This window comes from Ascaphus truei, chromosome 8 (genome assembly GCF_040206685.1).
Source record: "Ascaphus truei isolate aAscTru1 chromosome 8, aAscTru1.hap1, whole genome shotgun sequence".
NCBI lineage: Eukaryota > Metazoa > Chordata > Amphibia > Anura > Ascaphidae > Ascaphus > Ascaphus truei.
Genome location: NC_134490.1, coordinates 28,254,050 through 28,279,617, shown reverse-complemented (window position 1 = coordinate 28,279,617; position 25,568 = coordinate 28,254,050). Strand labels below are relative to the sequence as shown.

Genomic DNA, 25,568 nt, shown 5'->3' with positions numbered 1-25,568 from the left:
AGGAGCTGGGCCAAAGCAGTTGCCCAGTGATCTGCAGCCCAGCCCTGAGTTTTAGCAACCCTTTCAAATGTCAGTAGAAAAGCCTCTGGATCCTCGTTCGGAGCCATTTTCCTCAGAAGGACCAGGGGTTTGTTCGCAAGTTCTGGGCTGGCAGACCCCTGGAATTTGGTCAGCAGCTTGGCCATCCGCTCATCCTGTGCTGACTGCTGCTGGGTTAGGAGCTGGGTTTGCTGCTGCAATAGTAGTTGGGCTGGCTCCTGCATTAATAGTCCCTGTTGTTTGGTCTGCTCCTGCATTAACAGCCCCTGCTGTCTGGTCTGCTCGCATAGAAACTCTTTTAAAAATTCTTCCATTTTTCTCATTTTTGTGTGTGTGTGTGGCCCTTAAACTGCAGGGGCCTCTCAAAATCCCGGCACTTCTGACATCATATGTTGCAGGGTACATGCAACCACACACGTGGGTTCTCTTGATAAGGCTTCTTTATTGAGCCTAAAAATATACAGCACACAAAAACAAAATAGCTTCTCTTCAGCATATAAAAACAAAATAGCTTCTCTTCAGCAGACAAAAACAAAATAGCTTCTCTTCAGCATAGAAAACAAGGCAGCTTCTCTTCAGCATGCAGGACACAGACAGTTCATCACACATGTACTTTGAAAAAACAGACCTTATAGCAGTAATCTCTTCAGTATTTCAGTCCTGTCTCCTGACCAGCTAACTTCTATGTGTGTACAGCCTGGGGGTTTCAAAACACTTTGATTATGCAGCTGGGGTCAGACTAATTAAGCAGCCCTTCTCAACTGAAACTTAATCTCGTCACTGCTGCACTGCAAGCCTAAACATAGTTGCCAGGTATATGGCTGGTGACGTTCATTCACCCTGTCACAGTGACCTAAAATGATTTTTCACATATCTTTTTACCACTTTTTTTTTAGTAGAACGGGTGATTTATTATGCATGAATTGTTTCTTTAACAACCATATATTAAGTATAATTGAGTGAAAATGATCAAACTACAATCATTTGTTTTGCCAGACCTCCTGTCATTGCAACAATGTTATATACCCAGTGCCAGATAACATGACATAGCCGTCATAATGTTACATATTAGCTATAAATCTGCTGCATTCCCAGCCATTTATCTAAGTCACAAACACAGGATGAGCCTGTCATGGTAGCTTATGACAAGATATAATGAAGACCAAATATCTGGGTTGAACTGAACGAGGCTTAGATATAATAAAATATCATTTATTCCTTAAATAAGGTGAACACATCAATATAGTACAATTAACAGACAAGAAGGTAACACTTACGTAGGGTTGGGGATTGGAGAAGTATCAGCTAGCAATTCTCCATCAATCCGGTGACATTCCAGGTGGAATCAGAAGCACAACTCCAGCAATCCAGCACAACTCAAAACTGTAGGGTTGACACAGTTTATATACCTGTGCAACCCTATCTTTAACATTGAACACAGCCTATTGGTGAACAATTATCTATATCCACTCTCTAATGTGGAGACACAAACTAACAGACTAACCCATGCCCTCAGGTAACAATTAGACTGGCAGAGTTTGTTGATTGACTAATACTTAATCCCTAGACATTGGGTAACAATCAAGGCAGTTACTTTTTGATCACCATGCTTAGGCTACTCAGCCGTCTGCCCTTCATGACTTATTAGCCTAGCAAATGGCGTCTGCATTTTCAGAACAGCTCCAAAATAAAATACATATACACTTTAATATCTACACATATTAATATGTTCCATTCTGGTGGGCTCAGTGGGTCGACCTTTGCCAGTTTTTTAATGCCTACAGTGACTCCACATATTGGCCAAATATGAACTCTCTGTGACCTCCAGAACTGGAGATACAGAAATGCACTTTAAAACATTAAAATACATGCTTATAATGAAACATGGGAACAGGGGAACATACATTTTCAAGGTACAACAAGGTGCAAACCTCATCCCTGGACCGCAGTCCAGTTAACCCCATGTCTCTCTGGTGAGGTCAGGGGATGGCCATATGGGGTGCAACCCCTTTAATACTGGGCCACCCCCTTTCTCCCTCTACACCTCCCCTTCTTAATGGGTGACCTGTGGCCCACTGGCCCTATCGGGGAGTGGGGCACTGCTGGCACCCTTAACGAACTCAGTCTTAGAGGGATAGTCCTGACGTGAAAGTCCATCAGCATTGCTGTTTTCACTACCCTTTTTGTGCTGAATAGTAAACTCAAACTCTTGCAAGGCCAAGCTCCACCTTAGCAACTTGGCATTCTCCCCTGATGCCCTCTGCAGCCAACTCAAGGGGTTGTGGTCTGTGAGGACCGTGAAAGCCCTTCCATACACATAGGGCTGGAGTTTTTTGAGTGCCCACACAATGGCCAAACACTCTTTCTCAATGGCAGCATAGGCCACCTCTCTGGGAAGTAGTTTTCGGCTGAGGTACACCACAGGGTGCTCTCTACCGTCGTCCCCCACTTGGCTCAACACAGCCCCAATGCCATAGTCCGAGGCATCAGTTTGTATGAGGAAATGTTTGGTATAGTCTGGGGCAGCCAGTATGGGGGCCCCAGCAAGCGCAATTTTCAGTGCCTGGAAAGCAGTTTCACAGGCAGGAGTCCAGGTGATAAGCACAGGCAGTTGCTTCTTAGTCAAAACAGTCAGGGGTTTGGCCATGGCGCTGTACTGTGGGACAAACTTCCTATAGTACCCTGCGGTGCCCAAAAATGCATGACCTGTTTCTTGGTCTTTGGAAAAGGCCACTACCTTGGCTGGCTCTGGTTTGAGGTGCCCTCCACCCACCCTGTGCCCTAAGTACAGGACCTCTGCCATCCCTACCATACACTTAGTGGGTTTCAAGGTAAGCCCAGCCTCCCTGATCCTATCTAGCACCGCAGCTACATGTCCTAAATGGGAGTCCCAGGAATTACAAAAGACAGCAATATCATCTAAGTAAGCCCTGGCATAGCTCTGCATCCCTTCCAGTAACCTATTGACCAGGCGTTGGAAGGTAGCCGGGGCATTCTTCATCCCAAATGGCATCACTAAAAACTCATAGAGGCCACTTGGAGTGATGAATGCTGACTTCTCCTTAGCCTCCAGGGTCAGTGGGATTTGCCAATAGTCTTTGCTCAAATCCATGGTGGTCAGATACTTTGCCCTGGCGAGTTCATCTAGTAACTCATCCATGCGGGGCATGGGATAGGCATCTGACACCGTCCCAGCGTTGAGCAAGCGGTAGTCCACACAAAACCGGGTGGTCTTGTCCTTCTTAGGAACTAGGACTACCGGACTTGCCCAAGGACTCTGGGACGGAGTAATAACCCCTAGGGTCAGCATCTCCTCTATCTCCCTCTCCATACTGGTCTTGACCTCTGCTGACACTCTATAAGCGTGCTTATGCAGAGGCCGCAGGTCCCCTGTGAGCACTGGGTGTTTTGTGAGATGTGTGGTCCCTGGCATGTCAGTGAAGAGGGCCCCATACTTAGCTAGCATGTCCCTTGCTTCTCCCTTCTGCCTAGCACTCAACTGTGCCCCTATCTCCACCTGCTCCACAGTGTTTCCCTCCCTGCTAGAAATCATAAGGGGTCCTACAAGATCCATCGCTACTTTCTGGAAGGGTTCCCCTATTATCGGTAAGGGTTTCAGGGGTGCCTTCACACGGTCGCCCGCCTTACCCACTCTCTGGCAGGCATCACAAGAGTGGCAGAAATTGCCCACATCTCGAGATGCCCCCGGCCAGTAGTAACGCTGTAATAACCGGGCTCATGTTCCGTTGACCCCCTGATGTCCCGCTAACGGAATAGAGTGAGCTACCCGTAACAGTTGCTGTCGGTACCCCTGGGGCACTACTAGCTGTTGCTTACTGGTCAATCCCTCCTCTATCCCTGGGTTCCCTTCTTCTCCATACAGGAGTCCCTTATACCATAGGCAGCGCTCAGTGCCCTCCCCTGCCTGAGATTCGGTCGCCCGAAGTCTCACGCCGGCCAGGGTAGGGTCTGCCTTCACTGCCTCCCTAAACTGGGCTCCTAATTCTGGCCACCCCCCAGTCATGTTATTGTCAGGGGAATGGGGAAGGGTGAGAAGGAACAGTAAGTCAGTCGGTGGTTGCAACTGATCCTGGCTTACCGCCCCGGGCTCCTCTGCGTCCTCCGCTAACGTTGGTCCCAAAGGCTGGGGGACTGGCGCCGCCGCCATTGCCGCTGTCTGGCTCCGGGTAACCGCCGCCACTGCAGCAGGCTCGGGCACTCGGTCATAGGTGCAGGTCATCGGTCCCAGATAGTTGCCAAGAAGAACATCGGCATCCAAACCGGGTAAAACCCCCACCTCCCACACACCCTGGCCCTCCCCCCAATCCAAAAAGATTCTGGCCACTTGCAGGAAACGTGGCTCTCCGTCGGCCACAGTGATCTGTATCCCAGGGCCTGGGATCAATTCCTCTGGCCGGACCATATCAGGTCGGACCAGGGTCACTGCAGCTCCTGAATCCAGCAAGCCGACTGCTTGCCGGTCACCGACTGTGACCGGGGTGAGATGTCTGCTCCGGCCATCCGTCTGCTGCAGGTCCACGCTGAGATGTCCTCCGCTCCTGGCTGTAGGCACCGATGAAACCGGGACAGGGGTGGCATGGGACGTCTCGCTGGGAGTTGTCTCCAGGACCGGTCCGGAGTCTGTGGTGGAAGCCACCCGCACGCGGGCTACCGGCTTTGCAGCTGGGATGCGTTGCCCCTGATGGAGTCCGCTGGAACGCAGGGGTTCCGGGCAATCTGGTCTGATGTGACCAGGGCGGTTGCAGTTGTAGCACTGGCACTCGTGCTGAAGCTCCCCCGCCTTCGGTGGACTGCTGCCCGCAGGCGGCCTCTGAGTCCACTGTGGGGTATTGGCAGACTTTCTGGCTGGTGCTGCCACCATCGCTGCCTTGGCTACTGGTTTGGCGGTCAGCAGGGCTCGGCTGGCCACATAGTCATCTGCAAGCCTCGCCGCCTCCTGGTAAGTCTTGGGCTTCTTGTCGTACACCCAAACCCTCACCACCGGCGGGCACTTCTCCATGAGCTGCTCCTGAAAGATGAGGTCCAGCAGGCATTGGTAAGTCCGTGCCTCATAGCCCTCCACCCAGCGTATCCCGTACAAAGCCATGCGGGTCACGTAGGTAACATAGGACTCCTGGGGCTGGCTCTCCTCCTGCCGGAATTTACCCCGGTAGGCTTCAGGGGTAAAACCGTACTGAAACAATAACAGTTCTTTCAGGTGTTCGTAGTCATCAGCATACTCATCTGGAAGCGCCATTATCGTCTGCTTAGCTAAGCCGGACAGTAAGGGGTGCAAACGTGCAACCCTATGCTGGGGAAGCACTTTGTACCGCCGGCACTACATTTCAAAGTTCTTTAAGAAACTGTCAATCTGGTCAGTGCCTTCCACGAACTTGGTGAGACTGTGCTGGTCCAGCTTGAGTTCATCTGTGTTGGGTTGGACAGGGGGGCAATAAGCGGGTCTGTTCACTGGCATAGTGATAAACTGCAGCCGCTCCTCCGGTGTCCCTCTGTCTCCCCATGCATTAATTAGTGCCAACATTTCAGGGGTGAACGGACTGGTAGCCGCAGCAACCAGTACCCCTCCTGTTGCATTGCTCCCGGGAGGTGCACTCGTTCCCTCCCCGAGATTCCGCCGCCCCGGCACTGGGTTCCTTCCCTGATCTCCGGGTGGCTGTAAAAGGGCAAGCTGAGCCATATCCTGAGGCTCTGCAAGCCGGACTTCATAGTCACCGATTGCGTCAACCATGTCTTCCACCTCCTGGTTCTCATAGGGCAGTCCATATTCACGGCCCTTGTCCTTCAGCTGAGCTCAGATCCACATGTTGGATGAGCCTTCAGCCTCGCTCATAGTTCAGTCGCAGCAGTGAGGTGGTGTTACAACTTGTGTTAACTCTTGCACTACTGTGTGTTCAATATCTTTAGTCCCAGGAACTTGCAATTACCATCAAGTTCCTACTATGTTACAGTATCCCACAGTACACTGTAACACAGGTCCAGTTCAATCCCACCGCTTGCCACCTGTTAATTATAGAGCTTGTCACGATAGCTTATGACAAGATATAATGAACACCAAATACCTGGGTTGAACTGAACGAGGCTTAGATATAATAAAATATAATTGATTCCTTAAATAAGGTGAACACATCAATATAGTACAATTAACAGACAAGAAGGTAACACTTACTTAGGGTTGGGGAATGGAGAAGTATCAGCAAGCAATTCTCCATAAATCCGGTGACATTCCAGGTGGAATCAGAAACACAACTCCAGCAATCCAGTGACATTCAAGATAGTATCAGAAGCACAACTCCAGCAATCCAGCACAACTCAAAACTGTAGGGTTTACACAGTTTATATACCTGTGCAACCCTATCCTTAACATTGAACACAGCCTATTAGTGAACAATTATCTATATCCACTCTCTAATGTGGAGACACAGACTAACCCATGCCCTCAGGTAACAATTAGACTGGCAGAGTTTGTTGATTGACTAATACTTAATCCCTAGACATTGGGTAACAATCAAGGCAGTTACTTTTTGATCACCGTGCTTAGGCTACTCAGCCGTCTGCCCTTCATGACTTATTAGCCCAGCAAATGGCGTCTGCATTTTCAGAACAGATCCAAAATAAAATACATATACACTTTAATATCTACACATATTAATAAGTTCCATTGTGGTGGGCTCAGTGGGTCGACCTTTGCCAGTTTTTAATGCCTACAGTGACTCCACATATTGGCCAAATATCAACTCTCTGAGACCTCCAGAACTGGAGATACAGAAATGCACTTTAAAACATTAAAATACATGCTTATAATGAAACATGGGAACAGGGGAACATACATTTTCAAGGTACAACAAGGTGCAAACCTCATCCCTGGACCGCAGTCCAGTTAACCCCTTGTCTCTCTGGTGAGGTCAGGGGATGGCCATATGGGGTGCAACCCCTTTAATACCGGGCCACCCCCTTTCTCCCTCTACAGAGCCGATCAAACACATCATAATGGATCCATAGGCAAAGTACACAACTAATTATGAATATGTGCACTGCATTGCTCCACATATTACATAAATTCCAAAAAGTCAAAATGGCGACCTGCTTTAAAACAGAGGGGAATAAACGTTGTTGAATGACATTTAAGGGATGCACAGGAAGTTGTCTTATTTACAGCGGCCTTGCACAGGACATTTAACAATATTGCCACGGATCTCGTTAACTGCCTCTTACCTTTTTTCAGAAGTCTGTTCTGGCACCTGGTGCTCTTCACGCCGCGATCTCTGTAATATGGCAGAGAAGAGGTAAAAGGGGCACGGCACAAACAAAACTTATAAACAAAAACTGTTTTTTCCCTATGGTACGCGCATGCGTAATGAATGGTACGCATATGTATGTGTGTCATTCGGGAATAAGTTACATTGTTACATAGTAGATGAGGTTGAAAAAGACGTACGTCCATTAAGTTCTACCTATGCTAAATTTAGACAACAAATACTTTAACCTATATATATACTTACTTATTGATCCAGAGGAAGGCAAACAACAAAACCCAGAGTCATATCATCCAATGATATCTCATAAGGGGAAAAATAAATTCCTTCCTGACTCCAAGAATTGGCAATTGGATTAATCCCTGGATCAACATCCTTCCCATGTATACTTATTTGGTATATCCCTGTATACCTTTCCTATCTAAAAAAATGTCCAGACTTTTTTTGAACAAATATATTGTATCTGCCATCACAGTCTCCATGGGTAATGAATTCCACATTTTAACTGCCCTTACTGTAAAGAACCTTTCCTTTGTTGCGGGTGAAATCTCCTTTCCTCTAACCTTAAGGGATGGCCCGAGCCCTTTGTACTGCCCGTGGGATGAATAGTTCTTGTGAAAGCTCCTTGTATTGTCCCGAATATATTTGTATATAGTTATTATATCCCCTCTTAGATGCCTCTTTTCTGATGTAAATAAATCTAATTTAGCTAGACTCTCCTCATAAATTAGATTATCCATCCCTTTTATTAATTTGGTGGCTCTCTCTGCACTCTCTCTAGTTCCATAATGTCTTTTCTTAGGATTGGTGCCCAAAATTGTACTCCATATTCAAGGTGTTGTCTTACTAATGCTTTGTAAAGGGGCATAATTATGTTTACTTCCCTTCCATCCATTGCCCATTTGATGCAAGATACGATCTTGTTTGCCTTTGCAGTTACTGCATGACTTTGGGCACTATTGCTAAGCCTGCTGTCTACAAGCACTCCTAAATCCTTTTCCATCAAGGATTCCCCCAATATATCTCCATTTAATTTGTAATTCACCTTTTTATTCTTGCATCCCAAATGCATAACCTTACATTTATCTGTATTAAACCTCATCTGCCATTTATCTGCCCACGTTTCCAGTCTCTCCATCTGTGAAGTGATTCACAGATTGTATAAAGTAACATTTTTTAGTTACCTGCATATTCTGTGCAGTCATGCAAGAGGTGTTGTGGACGTAGCTGCTGTAGTCGATCAATTGGTTTTTCTGTGGGTTCAGCTCGTTCAGATAGTTGCTTGCTCCATAATAGTTTGGATATGCACTGAGGCGGATACAGATAGTTACTTTGTGGCATGTAATCTGCTAGAGCCAGGTCTTTATTATGCATGTTCTCGTAATAGTTAGGTCCGTCATGGTTTTGGTATTAGTTGTAGCACTCCGGTTGAAAAGAATAACAATTCTGCTGAAAATGTAAGGCACCGCTGCGGGCACCTATTGTCATGGAGTGCTCACCACAAACAAGGCGGGACTGTGAGGCTGAGGTGGGGATATTGATAGCCACCGACCAACAGCCGAGCAGACACATCCAGAGTGCAGAGTGGTAGTCGTGTAGTCGGGTCAGTGTAGGAGAGGTCAGATTTGTTGAAGTACCAATTATTTGATTATTTGATACCATTATATGATTTATGTTCTTACATGCCAATGGGCCATAGAGTTGATTAAATGAAGCCATTACACCATCAACCAGGATATAATTTTCTCTATGAGAAAAGCGGATGTTTCTTTCGCCTTCGACACGCTGCTTGCGGGCTGGAGGCATCATCCTGCTCGACCTCAGTGGTCGTATGCTCTAAACTAGCCCTCTCTCCCTGTCCACTACTTCCGATACCCTCTAGCTGTCCATGAGCCATGATGCTACTGCTGGACTTCCGCACCTGGCAGCACGGCCCGTACCTGCACTAGCAACACGGCCCGCAACTGCACATGCCACTCCTCTTCCACACTCCACCACTCCTCTAGCCACCACCACTCCTGCAGCCACCGCCGCTCCACCACTCCCACGTCCCTTCTCGATTTCAAACACTGACTCAGTCACTCACAAATAGAAAATAAAAGACACACTAACAAAGTACTTTCACACTAACAAGACAATAAAATATGAAAACTAATAGAATAGCAAAAGATAAATCACTCACTAATCACCAACAAGTCGCTCACATCACCAAATCTCTCCTCCTACCACCAACCCCAGTATGTCTCCCTCCCGACAGCACTGGCACACGCTGAAGCACATGGCCGCTTTATATAGGGGGTAGAATGAAACGTCTCGCAAGAACGTGTGATTCCAAAAATTGCCATGTGTTTGCCTCTTTTAATATAGTGTGAGAAGAAGAAGTTGCTCAGTGAGTAAAGACACTGACTGGCACTGAGTTTGAATCAGGGGAACTTGGTTCAATTCTCAGCATCGGCTCCTTGTGACCTTGGGCAAGTCACTTTATCTCCCTGTGCCTCAGGCACCAAAAAATAGATTGCAAGCTCCATGGGGCAGGTACCTGTGCCTGCAAAAATGTCTCTGTAAAGCGCTACATAAAACTAGTAGCGCTATACAAGAACATGCTATTATTATTATTATTATTATAGTATTTAGACATTGTAAACTATTATATTGTTTTTACAACATCATGAGGAGGTTGATCAGTCATGATGATTGTGTAAATCCCAGGCCATACTGTAGACATCGATTACCAGTGTTAAACATAATGGCTTCATTGTAAAAAAACAAGATTTATAGAAATTTATAAATAGAAACATTTGTTAAAAATAATTTTAGTAGGCCCATTATTTGTAATTCTGGCAATCCATGCACATATTGTGGGTATTTTAACCATATTGACAATGAATGTGTACAACGGTTGGGGTGAAGGGGGGCGATTTGCTCAAGGGTGGGTGTTTAGATCTCCTGGGTGGGTAGCAGAAGCACTTAACCCCTACAATACCATAGCAATGATATAATAAAATAATTCAAAATCAAAATCCACGAGCCAGCACTTTGGTCTGGCTCCCGTTTTCTTCGTGGATTTTGCTGTGCTTTCCGCGTCCTGCTTACTGAGGCTCTTCATCTGTCTTACGTGCTTCATTCATGCGGAGCGGCACGCATGCTGAAGGAACTCTGCTGTTGATCTACCTGCCGGTGCAGTAAGGACACAATTCACTACAAGGGATTTCATTTGCCTTATACATCTCTGGATGTTACATTTCATTGGAGTCTGATACAAGAGGGTTTTTCCAGACAAATGCTTATACTAAGGAGGGAGCAATTTGGGCGGCATATTATTCGGGACTTATCATACTCACCCATTGCTCCCATATATCCTTTACCCCCATTTGCTACCAGTGCTGTAAAACCTCAGTTATATGGATAAGGACATTCCTACAAGAAGGGGCACTGTGTTGTTTTCATGTTACTCTAAATAGCACCTGAAAAACAGCAACAAGTTCCTTGTTATACTATATATATATATATATATGGAATCACATTTTGTTCTCTAAAGAGGATGGTGTTGTTTAGTACTGGGAAGCACTAGTTTGGGATTATCAATCTCTATATATATCTATAATAAAATAATTATCTAATAAAGTAATTAACAACGCTATTATAGTGAAGGGGTTAATTCCTTCCATGGTCTCTCCCACAGATACCCCCAGGAACCTAAGGGGACATGCATCTAAAACCACAAAACTCAGGGGACACTATTTTAACACCTTTGTTGCCTTAGCGGGTAGCTGCAAAAATTATTAAGCATTTTCTATACACATTTTGATCAAAGTGTGTGGGGGCAGGGGGTCTCCTGAGTTGAATTGCATTGATTTCAGTCTCGGGGCCCCCCTACTTTATGAGATACAGGCCCTGGTATGGGGTGTCGATATCTCTGCCATGTTAATATTCTCCGTGTCACTGCTCACATAACCGGGGGATTAACATCCTGCACTGGGATACCGGCACCCCGTAACGAGGCCTGTATCTGAGGAATTAGGGGGTTCCCGAGGCTGAAACCAATACCCCCTGCTCATGTACACTATTATCAAAATCACAATAATTTATTAACCGTTGCGGGTATCCATTATGGTAATGAAGCAGCTTTAATTACATTTTTTATAATAGTGTGCGGGAGCAGGGGGTCACCTGAGCTGAACCGCATTGATTTCAGCCTCGGGGACCCCCTGCTTCCAGAGATACAGGCCCTGTTATGGGGTGCCGGAATCCCAGTGCAGGATTTTAATCCCCCCGTCACGTGGCGCGGAAGTTTTTAAATCACAGGGAATACCGGCACCCCATAACAGGGCCTGTATCTCAGGAAGTAGGGGGGCCCCCAACCTGAAACCAATGCGGTTCAGCTCAGGAGACTGCCTGCTCATCTACACTATTATCAAAATCTATATTTTTTACTGTACGATCGCCTGTAGGAGCCATGCATAGAGACGCAGCGTCTCCATGCAGCTCTTACAGGCTTCAATTTTTTCTATCAGCTATCGCGCTATAGAATTTATAGCGCTATAGCACTGATACAAAACACCAGGTTGGACGAAAGTGCTATTTTTTTTTAATAGCCTTAAAAAAATGGCCTTCACTTCTTAGTGAATCCCGCTCTTGGCTTCATGTTTTAAAGCGTGATAAAAAAAAATGCAGTCTCACGCAAATGCACTGCAAGACATCAGTAACCAGACCTCTATTCTAGGGTACAGCGGACCATGGAACCCGCCAGAGTGTGGCCCCTCAATGGAGACCAACCCAGACCCAGAGACTGACATAAAGGGTCCTCTGCTTACAGGTACCTCTTTGTACTTTGGGGTCATAGGTTGGAAAGAGGCGTATCCTCCCATCCCTGTAGATAGTGACTGGGAAAGTGAGTTAGCCCTTAAAAAGGGATCAGCTGTGTATTTATTTTTGTGTTCCCTTAAACTGTGTTGTTTAAAGTGACAGGCTGAATAAAAGCCATGGTTTAATTTCCCCAAATCTCTCTACCTGACTGTACCTCTGCATATGTCTCAGACTGTCACACTATCTGGGTAGAACACTAATCCAAAGTCAGTTGTTTTTGTGTAACAAATTCTGTGTGGTAAAATAAACACCTGCATTTGCTAATTCTAATTACTATACTTTCATGCACAAGGTGTACATATAACATGAGTTTATTATAAAGAAAGATGAACTCCTAATAAACACATATTTAGTCCTGTATAAATTCTTAATAGCTTCTGATTTCAACCACCTTATAATCCATTGGACTATTGAGAATAATAACCTTATACACTACAAATGGTGACCCAGGAAGCAGTGGAGATAAAGGCGGCCATGTTGTTTTATCCCTGGTCACCGGAGACCAGTTGCAGAGAAGGTTAGTCTCATAAGCAAAAACAAACAAAAAGGTTCCCTCATGAATGCACTCAGATAGATGTAGTGAGGTAAGTGAAGAATAATTAAAATCAATTCAATGAATAATAAAAATGGGTTTGTATAGAGGGGTGGGGTAAGAAGGTCCAAGACCACCCCCTATTGACAGACCAAAACTTCTTTTGGTCTGTCAATAGGGGGTGGTCTTGGACCTTCTTACCCCACCCCTCTATACAAACCGATTTTTATTATTCATTGAATTGATTTTAATTATACTTCACTTACCTCACTACATCTATCTGAGTGCATTCATGAGGGAACCTTTTAGTTTGTTTTTGCTTATGACCCCTTATCCCTTTTTGCACCGGATGAGATTTCAGATTACACAATTTACTATAATACTACTTTAAGCTGATGCGGGGGCTCTCTCCCTTCTCTCCCTTCTCTCCCTTGTTTTATAAAGGTTAGTCTCATGTTTGATGAAGAAAATCAACCGCGCGACCCTTGAAGAAAGTCAGTGCTAAAAAAAAAAAAAAATGGTAACGTAGAAAGGATTTTACCAATAACTAGTTTCGCAAGTCTTGAAAAACCCCACAGAATTTTTTTATTTTGCTATTTCATCTACAAAAGGGAAGTGTTTTGATCTCTCCTTACTGCTTCTGGGAAGTAAATAAAATAAAAAAATGTTTGTAACTGGAAAAAACGTGTCCTTTCTTTGCAGTGGCGCAACCAGAAATTCATATTGGGGGGAAATGTCGACATTACGATCCACCCATAATGTCCATCTGGCCGACCATGCAGGCTTCCGGGCATTTCACTTACCAGCCGGCCTTCATCCCGCGGCGTCATGACGTCACCTGATGGCATGTTGTCATGGCAACGCGTCAACATGTGATGTCTCATCGCCATGACGACACTGTGCAAATGATGTAGAGGGAGGAGGGCTGCTCTCTAAGGCCTCGGCCATGGTTGTTGCTGGCGGGCAGAGGCGCGCTGAGGCTGAGGGAAAGCGGGTGCTTTCCCTGGCCTTAGACAGCGCGCCGTCCGTGGGCGTGTTGGCGGGCGTACCAGTGACGTCACGGAGCTGGTTCGCCCTCATTGGGCGAACCGCTCACGTGACCGGCCCTGCGCTCCGGCAAGCGCGAAGATTTAAAATTTCCCTAACACATAAGCTTCCGCGCGCTTGCGGAAGCGTAGGCGAGCCCCTACTAAAGCCGCTCTCATTGCGGCTGTAGGAGCTCAGTGCCGAGCGGAAGCGTGCCTCAGTGCGCCTCCGCCCGCAAGCACTATCCATTGACGCGGCCTTATAGAGGCCCCACTGTCTCCCCCCGCAACCAGTTTCATTGCTGTGGGGAAGAGCACGGGACCTCTGTAATTCTTTTGCGGTGCAAATGCACCCTTACACCCTCTGGTTGCGCAACTGTTTTACTGTAATCTACTGTAGTCTTGCAATGCTTTAGTCAAATTGCTGCATAATCATGATCAACCTGAGAAGCCGACTCCTTGTGTCTTATATGTTCGTTTACGTATGAGCAGTATTTGACATGTAATGAGGAAGTAAAATGAAATACAATAGTAAGGGAGGCATAAATAAATCGCACACAGAACAGGTTGGGTTAGACGGCTGCTGTGGATTGAAGCGAAAAGAATATTCCTACACGGCAGAATATACAGTATAGACATAAAATTGTAAGTACATTAATTTATGAATCACTAGCTGCAAAGTACCTGGCGCTGCTCGGGAATTCTAAGTAACCAACAAATACTGATTACTCAGTAATCAGAAATACCTCTGCCTACCCTGCATTGCGCTGTGTTGGAGAAACAAGGACTGCCTCTCACTATACACTTTGGAGGACAGAGACCTGCTGTAGATGAGTAGCCACTAGAGATATATTTCTCTACCATGCTGATATTTTAACTCCGTTTGTGAGTGTGTTACCTTACATTTTTCAAGTTTTTCACTAAACATTTTCACAGATTCACACTATGGGGCACGCGCTTCTCTTTTCTAACACACATATTATATATATATATATGTGTGTGTGTGTGTGTGTGTGTGTGTGTGTGTGTGTGTGTGTGTGTGTGTGTATGTATATATATATATATATATATATATATATATATATATATATATATATATAGTGTGTGTGTGTGTGTGTGTATATATATATATATATATATATATATATATATATATATATATAGTGTGTGTGTGTGTGTGTGTATATATATATATATATATATATATATATATATATATATATAGTGTGTGTGTGTGTATATATATATATATATATATATATATATATATATATATATATATATTATATCTATATACAGTGTTCGACAAACCTATTTGATTTAACATCGTGGCGAGCTCCTATTGGCCCAAGCAGCACACGTTTGGTATTAGGTGGCGAGTAGATTTTTTGGTGATTTGTCGACCACTGTGTGTATATATATATACAACTGTATGCTCATCTGCATATATATATATACACACACACACACACACACACATACAATCACAGACAAATACAATGCCTTTTTGCTTGGCTACTACACTTGTGCAGAATTTTTACATACATGCTCTGTCATTTTTCACACTTAGGGGGTTATTTACTGAAGTCCCCCACAGCAAATCTACGGCAAAGTCTGTGCAAAAGAATTGCAGCAGATTTATCAAAGGAAAACTCCTGTTGTTTTCAGTGGGATTCCTTTTCTTTGATGAATATGGCTCTGTTTTCAGTACTGGTTTTGCCCTCATTTTGCAGCCGGGATACTTTAGTAAATATAACAGTAGGAAGGATCCGAAGATTCCAGCGGTGCACAGCTTGTAGAGATGAGAGACCAGCAAGGTGTGGATTAAAAATGAAATTTTATTGAAAAAACATATGGTATGGGGGACACACTCTGACGCGTTTCAGACCTGCGTGGTCCTTAATCATTGAGATGATTGATATGTTTTTTCAATAAAATTTCATTTTTAATCCACACCTTGCTGGTCTCTCATCTCTACAAGCTGTGCACCGCTGGAATCTTCGGATCCTTCCTACTGTTATATTGCACACCGAGCATGCACGCACAGGAGAACAGCCATATGTGAGTATTGTATGTCTCCCTTCATTAAGACTGGATGACCGATAACAGTGCGGCAACACAAGGGTCATGTAGGGCACAATCCTACAAAGTAACGGTACGTTAACCCTCATTCATGTTATTTGTCATATATGATAGATTCATGTACTAAGCACTGGGTCCAATACCTAGTTATGGTTATAGGCTGACTCCACAACCTAATAAGGATTTTTATTATCTACTGAAGTTCTGAACGAGATTGAGCACTGTTTTTGGGACTCTTGCCCCATAACCACATACTACTTTAGTAAATACACCCTTTAGCGTATGGCAATACAAACATCAGCTACCAAAAAGTTTTGAAACTGGAATATAGATGTCCGACCATCTGATACTTGAGGAAAAACCTGCAGATGTTTTATTTTTTTTATTATTACTAAACAAGATGTTATTAGTTTAAAATGTTCCTATATCCCATGAAACATTGCAGTACAAGATAGATTACTACATTTCTTTATACTAGTGTAGATGGACTGTAGTACCCCTCCTGATAAAACTATTAACTATTCTTTCAGGATTCCTGGACAAGATTCACAAAGCTCCTTTAAAGCTGCAGTTCAGGCAATATCCTGCATGTGTTTTTTTTTTTTTAATAAATCAGTTGTGTATTAAGAAAAAATACTTTTAGCATTTCCTGTTTAAAAAAAAAAAAAACAACTTTGGAAGACCAGTTTTTTTGTATTCTATTTTTAAAAGCATGCGTGTTGCTATTGCAACCATTTACATTCCCCATATTTAAAGATGTCGCCAAACTTTGCCGATCAATAGACGGAGAATGAATTGACCGGCAGCTATGCAGTTCTTTAGGTAAGTAGAGATTGCCCACATGAAACTATTGAAGTAAAAAAAAAAACCCTAAAAAAACCCAAAAAAAAACGGGAGCTTGAACTGCAGCTTCACATAAAACAAACATCAGTGATAGCGATATGCAAATGAGGCATTATCATAACATTGCATAGTAACAAAAATCCATTAAGGGTAACACGGGGGACGTAAGGTTACGTTATTTAAGCTATATTTAAACTTGGTGTAACTACTATCGAAACCAGTGGTTTTCAACCTTTTTTTGGTTATGGGACCCCAGAATTCGATTTTGTAATTCTAGGGAACCCCAACCCTTGGCCCCCATATCGTGCCCCCCCCCCCCCGTCACCCCAATCTCTCTCCCCCTCACTCTCCCACTTACGTTCCCTCTCCCACTCACACTCTCCCCCTTGCATTCACGCACACTAAACTTCCACACACACACTCATGATTTACTGTAACTAACATAGCGCCATTTCCCTCTCCACTCTTTCTCAACTAAAGACCTTTGTCAGGGTCTGTATTAGAGTAACGCTAAATAGTATTTAACATCACATTACTGGAAGATAAGGCAATATTATGCTTCAATAACATGACGTTAATCCTATGCTAATGAGATGTTCTTCTGACGTTGTTTTTGTATATAATTAGCTTTGTGGAAGCCATGTTAATTCAGGGAACATAACGTCTGTTACTATTTGAGGCATTGTCATGTTTTAAGCCCTGATTTAACTGAGTTTTGTGGATCTAGACTTATGTCCCACAACACTTCAAATTCATTGGGTCCCGAAGGTCTATCATATCACAAGGACAGCATTCTGACGCCCCATAAGTGTGCATTAGTCACTACAGCTTTATTATGCACATCAGTCCGAATGATTGAGACCCCTGTGCTGAAGCAGGGATATCCCCAATACCTGGCCTGTTGGTGGCCCTTGAGGACTGGAGTTGTCCACTCCCGTCCTAAGGTATCGAGTAATTCTTAAGCTACACATTTACATTTTTCATCCTGTCTGTCTTAGTGCCTTTTGATTTAGGCAGACAATAGTTCAAAGTTCTATTAGCCATTTTGGTCCCAGAGAAATGTAGATTTGTTGTAGGTTGGGATACATTTTAGGGGACCAACATATTGATTTTTCATAGACAAGATAACAGTGTAGGGCTATCACAACATCAATAGATTTCTTATTCAAGTCTCTCTGTACACTATTACTTAGTCTATAAAGTATTATTATGTTGGTCCCCTAAAAGATTTCCCCACCTACAACAATTCAACAGGCAAATGGAAATGTTATTATTCAAAGTTTGGGGTGGAAGATTAAGTAAGAATGTGAAACAACAGGTAATAACACAAACACAAATGGTTCCGCCTCATACAGTATATTACAGCATCTCAATACCTGTGCTATTGTGTAGAAGGTCAAGGCAATTTCCCATCTGCCACATTTCCCCCATGTAACACACAGTGTTGGACCCTTCTCACGGTTTCCCGGCGGAGAGCTGAAAACACACGGGGAAATGTGAAAAGAGGGCCTTTCTAACGGGGGCCGCAGGTTCGGGTTTTGGAGCTGGGGGTTGCCAGAGCTCGTTATGTCATCAAAAGGGGACAGAGCATTACACATAAAAAAATAATAATTGGCAGGTCTGTCATTTTCGCCGCTTCATTTTAGAACAAAAACATAAACGCAGACATTTAAGTTTTAAAATAATTAGAACATTGGAAGCTCTCTCTCTCTCTATGCCGCATGTATAGTGGTAATGAGTAGCTGAATAAATGGCAATGACTCAAAAATATATCAATTGAAAATGTTAAATATTACAGTGTTATAGTGAGGTCTTCCTCTCATTAGGCCTTATAAATCACAAACTTGCATGTTCAAATTTTAGACTGAAAAATCTACCTTGAGATATGGATGAAAGGGACAGCGAGGAATGTACAAATTGTGGGCAAAGGAAGGCTGGTAAGTACAAATATGTAGGCTTTATCAATGCAAGATTGAAAAAAAAAATTGAACCATTTACCCACGAATTCTACTTACTAGCATAAGTGAATAAGTATGATATATTGTATATAATCAATTTTAGAAACGACAAGTTCAGAGAAAGCAGAGCCTTATGTATCATTTGGGAATGAGGATCATGACAGCTGGAACTACAGCACTACCCTTGAGATAGTAAGGGCAGCGGCGGATTTCAAAATTTGCCGCCCCTAGGCACTTGCCTGTGTCTGAAGCCCTCCTGCTCCTTTGGAATCCCAGTGTCAAATGACGCCGCGGACGTTTCCAACGTAACGTCGCACAGCGGCGCGTTGCCATGGAAACGTGACATCGTGACTTCGCGATGTCACGTTGCCATGGCAACGAGATGCTGTGTGACATCACGTTGGGGACGTCCGCGGCGTCATTTGATGCTGGGATTCCAAAGGAGCAGGAGGGCGGCAGAGAGGAGGAGACGGCTGGCGCAGGCCAGTACCTTTCCATTAGGCCCGATAGTCCCGAAAGTGTGGCAAAATTATATTGGGGAGGGAATTTTTGCCGCCGCCGGCCTGGGCCTAATGGGAAATCTGACACTGAGTAAGGGGTTAATGTGTTTGGAAGTTGAGGTATTAAATAATTGGCTATTTTAAATTAGTTGATTAAAAACATGGAATCAAATAACTCCTTAGTGAAAAAACAGGATGTATAATTTCACTAAACTTGCAAGCCAATTTGGAAAGTAGAGCAGGGTTTTTGCATTTGTTTTTTCCATAAATGTCTGGCAAATTCTTTTCCCCTAGCAGCAGTGCTAAGGCAGTGAAAGATAGTGTTACTGATACATTTGGTAGAAGCTAATACAATGAGGAAATAAAAAAAAGTTTGGGATAGACAGACAGACATAAGAAAATCCTAAATATGAAAGAAAGCCAAAGATCAAATAGGGTCCGGGATTTCACAGCACACAGGGAAATGGGCAGGCGAGGCCGGCCAGGTGGTTCTTATCTGCTGCCAAACTCTATAGTTCTGTGTTTTAGGTGACACCTTGAGGCTGCGGTCCCAGTCAGCACTGTGACACGCGCGCCCCGGGAGGGGAGGGGGTGACGCGTACACAGCGCTAACCGCGATCTGCGGTCTTCCAAGGAGAGAGGGAGATTGCGACGGGAGGGGGCATAGTGGGGTTTTTGCGGGGGCGTGTCCATGACCTCACGCGGCTGGTTCGCCCTCATTGGGTGAACCGCTGGCGGGGGCGTGGCCACGCCTCCGTCGCAAGAACTCAATTTCATTGAGTTTAAAAAAACCTGGCAGTACGGTGCGGCTGCACCATGAGCGGGAAGGTGCGTACTGGGCCCAGCCCCATTGAGGGGCGGTGCTTATATGCACAGCGCACGCCGAGGTATGCGCTGTAGCAGTCACTAGGACCGCAGCCTAAAGCAGCCGTCCAAGCTGCCATTTCCACCACTCCCCCTTTATTATGTGCATCAATACAAGCCACACAATGATAAGTAATTAGCCAAGTTGCCGATTGATCCGTTCTCCTGTGATCGATCAGCGAAGATTCGGCTTGAGGGGTCACTAAATGGATGTCAGTGCAGCAGAAGAGGACCAAAGATGCAAAGTTCTGTGGGGAAGATCATGTGACCAGGCAGTCACTAGATACAATTGGTGCACTGCTAGAGAGAGGGCGGGGCTCAGAAAGGGATGTGTCAGAGCCTGTTTCAGAAGAGGAAGGGGATGTGACTTGGTAAATGGTTGCTATAGAAACCAACAATGCTTGTTACATTATAATACATTAAAAATATCATTCAGAGTTGTCTTTAAAAAATGCTACAAATATTTTCTCATAGTACAGAACTGATTTATTTAAAAAAACATACAGTACATGGAGGATATTGCTTGGTCTGCAGCTTTAATGAATGTTGTAAAACGTGTATTTACTTGACATGGGTAAAGGTGTATGTATTAGGAATAAGAAGTCCAAGGTGTGGATGGTTTGTTTAGGACCCTACTTTTTTTATTCCATTAATATGAGGTGAGCCTCTCCTTTCACTCTGTCACCTGAACTCCTGAAGATATACAGCACAGTTGTAAGAGGGGTTGTAGCAAGCTGGCCTTGAATTGCTTCAGATATTTATTAATGTATCTCTTAGCGTGTGACCTGAATGTAAGAAACATGTAAATCAAGCATCATAAAATAAGCTAAGAAAAAGCGAAACTCTGCATTCAAATACCACCTGTACATCTCCTCTCATTGTCTGTTATATAACCACGCTCAAAATGCATACATGCTGCGCTTAGAACAGAATCAGGGTGCTTCAGTACATTGATATTAAGATATCAGACCCTCTAACTTCCTATTTAGCTAAATCTAACTGTACATATTAAAACCAGCTGTACCTATTTCTGTCAATGGCTGACGCATAGGAAATTCAGCTAATGAAAGTAACTAGGAGAATGATAACCGATCTGATAATATTCAGCAAATCATGGGGAATTAAACACCACTTACATTGAATATACGAATAAATAAATACATGCAAATACTGGCTTGTATTTTTGCTGGTTTGATCTTAGAAAATTGCAAGTGTTAAAGGGCCTCCCTAGGAGTTATCACTTGTTGAAATTTCCCATCCTTGCATAGCAAATGAATTGTACCTATTGTCATTTGCCAAATGTTGGTGGGTTGTCTGAGATATGCATGTGTAAAAATGATCAACATTTTACAATTTCACACCATTCCACATCATTGTCACAATTGCCTTGGCCTCCAGTAATGAACTTAGAACTGAGACCAATTAGATGACAATGTTCAAAATAAAGTGATACTAAAACTAATTATGACACTAAAGAGGACCTTCTCCTAGGGCAGAAGTAAAGCCAGTGAGTGCAAGACAAGGTAATTCAGTTTGCTGGGACAGTTCATAGTGCACATTATAGAAGGAAAGTACAGGAAATAGAAATACCACTTGTGGTGCATTTGCATGTCTCACACAGATAAGCAACCCTGTATTTCCTCATTATCTCTTAGGCTTGGCCCCCACTGGCTGCTGCAGTGCGCGCTATGGTGGGCGCTGCGGGGACAAGAGCCGCCTCTCAATGAGGCCAGGCCCGCTGCGAGGGGTGGCCGCCACGCTGCGCGTTTTTCTTGCAGACCCGAAAACTGAGATTGACACGGGCAACGGATTGCTAGGCCATGCCCCCCCCAGCGGTTCAGCCAATGAGGGTGAACCTGCCGGGTGACATCATGGCCGCGCCCCCGTCACTCCCCCCCCCCATCTTTCACCCCCCCCCGTCTTTCCCCCTGCAGCTCACTGCAGACCAGGGAATTTGGCTGCATCCCCCGCTAGCTTCGCAGGCGCGCGTGCAGCACAGGCAGCGGGGCCGCAGCCATAGCATAGAGTGCTTCCACTAGCAGCCAGGGATTCTGGGTAATGCTAGCCAAATGAGCACAGTGTGTCACTCCTTACTTCTTATCCATTTAACATTGACCTCTATAAGCTTATGCCTGCTGTGTTACACAGCTTTTCAGCACAGGCTGGGTTAAAGAAGTGCATAGCCAGTAAACCTACTCACAGACAGCTGTTCCAACCTTTTGGGTCTCATCAGTGCGAGGTTGGTTGCTGACTATGCAACATGAAGCTGGTACATGGGTATAACCTGACATTTAAAAAGTTATACAGTAGTCGGTAAAAAAAGTGACAAAAACCCTCCACTGCACAGTGTACAATAAATACAGTACCACTTGTGGTGCATTTGCATGTCTCAGACAGGTCTGCAACCCTGTCTCTCCCCATTATCGCTTAAGAAGCAGTGCTTCCACTAATAGCAGAAGGAAAGTCAGAATACAGTGTTGTCGTAAACACAAGATAACCCAAGAACACACTGAAATGCCAGGCACCGAAAGGCTCAAAGTATCAAAGATATCAAAGTACACGGGCAATCGAAAGGTAATAATGGAAAAATAGAAATATATCCGCCTAAGGTACAGCGACAAATAGGGAGAGGAAATGAATTATAGCTGAGATTTTAATTGCAGTGCTTGAGTCACGGGTAATAGTGACTTGCCCAAGGTTATAAGGAGCAGCAACTGGGATTTTATCCAGGCTCCTCTGCTTCAAATTCAGTATCATTCTTTTCGGAATCAGTGCCTTTGGCCTCATTTCAATGGATATAAGCAGCAATCACCCTCATTTTGGACATTATTATTTTTTCTGCATCAGATCCAGGGGGTTCCCTTGAGCTTAACAGTGATTTTCCTAGCTCTGGGGACAACCTGGTTTATGTGCCAGTAAATTGATAGTAAAATCAAAGCTGACCACTGGGGTCGTCCAATAGAAAGATGTAATGCTCCGACAACATTGAGGCTTCCTATTTGCTCATGGAAGTGAGGCATGGATGGTGTAGAACAGGGGTTCTCAACTCCAGTCCTCAAGACCCCCAACAGGTCAGGATTTCAGGATATTCCTGAGTTAACACAGATCGCTCAATCAGTGGTTCAGTCGAAGAGCCTGCTTGAGCACTGGTGGCTCGGTCAAAGACAGACACTGATTGAGCCATCTGTGCTGAAGCTGGAATATCCTTAAAACCTGACCTGCATGGGGGAGGGGGGGATCTTGAGGACTGTTGAGAACTCCTGCTGTAGAAAGACAAGAGGGATTACCTAGGCATCCGCGCTGGTGCAAGGGTATTTGGTGCCCTAGGCGAACCTTCAGCTTCCGCCCTCCCCTTCCCCCACACACACAATTCAGTTTGAGATTTTTTTTTCTATCTAACTGAAAATTGTAAATGTTATAACTAATAGATTTCAGATTTCATTCTCCCTCTCCCTCTCTGTTATTCTCCCCCTCTTTGTCATTTTCCCCACCTTTCCCTGTCATTCTTGTTCCCCCTCTCTCCATGTCACTCCCCCCTTTCCTCTCTCATTCTCCCGCCCCTCTCCCCCTCTCCATCATTCTCTCCCCCCTCCTCTCTCCTTCCCTCTACCCCCTCACGGCCTCACTCATTCTTCTCTCCCTCTCTCTGTCATTCTCTCCTCCCCTTCTTTGTCATTCCCCTGCCTCCCTCCCTTTTGTCATTCTCTCTCCCCCTAATACACACAGGACAGCCACAGAAAACACACACCAGGACAGGCAGACCGAGCAGAACTCACAGTGAAACACACACACACACCAGGACAGAGCAGAACACACAGTGACACACACATCAGGACAGAGCAGAACACACATACACACACACAGTGACACACACACCCATCCCTCCCTCTGGCACATGCTCTTTCCTCCTCTGCTTGGCGCCGCCCCCAGATTCCTAAGGCCAAGCGTATATTGCCCGCGACAGGCGACGCAACGAGTGACATCACCCGTCACTGCTAGCGAAAGTTATATTTTGCTTTGTGGTGGCGTCGTGGGCGTTCTGGCATTTGATTGGTTTAGGGGCTGTCATATGAGGCGACAGCCATTGAAAAATCAAATATTGCCAGCTACCAAAATTCGCGACGCTCCGTCGCCGTCGCACTTACTATAAGTGCATGCATTGGCGGCAATGCATTTAGTTTTGGGTGACGTTGTGTCGCCGTCGCGGGCACTTTACGCGCAGCCTTAGGCTACTGCCCTAGTCTTACCTGCAGCACGCGCGCATGGCTACCTGGTGGTGCTTGCACAGTTTAAAGCCACGATCGGCGGTCTTTAGGGTAACCATGGATGGGCGGCGCCATGATGAGGGGCACGGCCACGACGGGGCATATCTGCCCTTCAATTGCTTGCGCACTGACTACGTGATTGCATCATGGCACGGGAAGAGAAAATTCGTGTCTTCCCTGCCAGTGAACGCATCACAGCGCTTTGCGCGCCCACACACACAGCCACTGGGGCCTGCTCCATAAATGGCTATGCTGTAGTGTGTGGCGCGCACATCACTTCCAACGACCACCTATTCAACATACAGATAAATAAAAGACAGCACATGAAAAATGAGGCGCAAATACCCTCAGGAAAAAAACCTGTGTCTTGTAAATATGTGGATAAAGGTGAATATACATTCCCAAAAAACACTAAGCAGTGCTTTCAGCTTCAAAAGCCCCCAGGTGGGGGTGTGGGTGAGAGAAGGGGTGGGAATGAGAGGTAGGGGTATGGGTGGGTGAGAGGGGTAGGGGAGAGAGGGGTGGGGATGTGAGAGAGGTGAAGATGTGGATAAGAAAGAGAGGTGGGGGTGTTGGAGAGAGGAGGGTGTGTGGGAAAGAGAGCAAGAAGTGTGGGAGATAGAGAGAGAGAGAAAGAGAGAGGAGTGGGGTGTGGGGGAGAGAGGTTGGTGTGTGTAGGGTAGAGAGAGGTGGGGGTGTGGGCGGGAGAGAAAGGTGGGAGTGTGAGCAAGAGAGAGGTGGGAGTGTGGGCAAGAGAGAAGTGAGAGTGTGGGCAAGAGAGAGGTGGGACTGTGGGCAAGAGTGAGGTGGGAGTGTGGGCAAGAGAGACATGGGAGTGTGGGGGAGAGATGGGGGTGTTGTCAAGAGAGAGAGGTGCGGGTGTCATCAATAGAGAGAGGTGGGGGTGTGGGAGAGAGGTGTGGGAAAGAGGTGGGGTGTGGGAGAGAGGTGGTTGTGTGGGGATAGAGGTGGGGGGTGGTCAAGAGAGAGAGAGGTAGGGGTGTCATCAAGAGAGAGAGGTGAGGGTGTGGGAGAGAGATGGAGGTGTATGAGAGAGATGGGGGTGTTGGAGCGAGGTGGGGGTGTGGGCAAGAGAGGTGGGGTTGTGGATGAGAGGGAGAGGTGAAGGTTTGGGTAAGAGTGAGAGATGGGGGTGTGGGTGAGAGAGCTAGAGGTGGGGGTGTGGGTGAGAGAGAGAGGTGGGGGTGTGGGCAAGAGACAGAGGTGGGGGTGTGGGCGAGAGAAAGAAGTGGGGGTGTGGGACAGAGAGAGGTGGGGGTGTGGGAGAGTGAGAGGTGGGGATGTGGGCGAGAGAGGTAG

General features: G+C 45.3%; 1 protein-coding gene and 1 long non-coding RNA gene across 6 annotated transcripts in view; both read left to right on the top strand.

Moving 5' to 3' along the window:
* Positions 1 to 13,337, top strand: part of LOC142501293 (uncharacterized) — a 67,562-nt gene extending 54,225 nt beyond the window's left edge. Inside the window, exons 5-6 of the long non-coding RNA XR_012803459.1 lie at positions 12,037 to 12,129; positions 13,156 to 13,337. This is a non-coding gene — a long non-coding RNA (uncharacterized LOC142501293). The remainder of the gene's footprint in view (positions 1 to 12,036; positions 12,130 to 13,155) is intronic.
* Positions 13,338 to 14,211: 874 nt separating this feature from the next.
* LOC142501290 (uncharacterized) overlaps positions 14,212 to 25,568 on the top strand; it is a 54,399-nt gene continuing 43,042 nt past the window's right edge. For 2 of the 5 annotated variants that reach the window (XM_075611015.1, XM_075611012.1), the window contains exons 1-2: positions 14,212 to 14,381; positions 18,525 to 18,598. In XM_075611015.1, the coding sequence (XP_075467130.1) occupies positions 18,547 to 18,598 (52 nt within the window). In that variant the 5' untranslated portion in view covers positions 14,212 to 14,381; positions 18,525 to 18,546. Of the gene's footprint in view, positions 14,382 to 16,383; positions 16,641 to 18,524; positions 18,599 to 25,568 lie in introns of those variants that run through there. The other 3 variants (XM_075611016.1, XM_075611014.1, XM_075611013.1) reach the window with 2 other exon arrangements.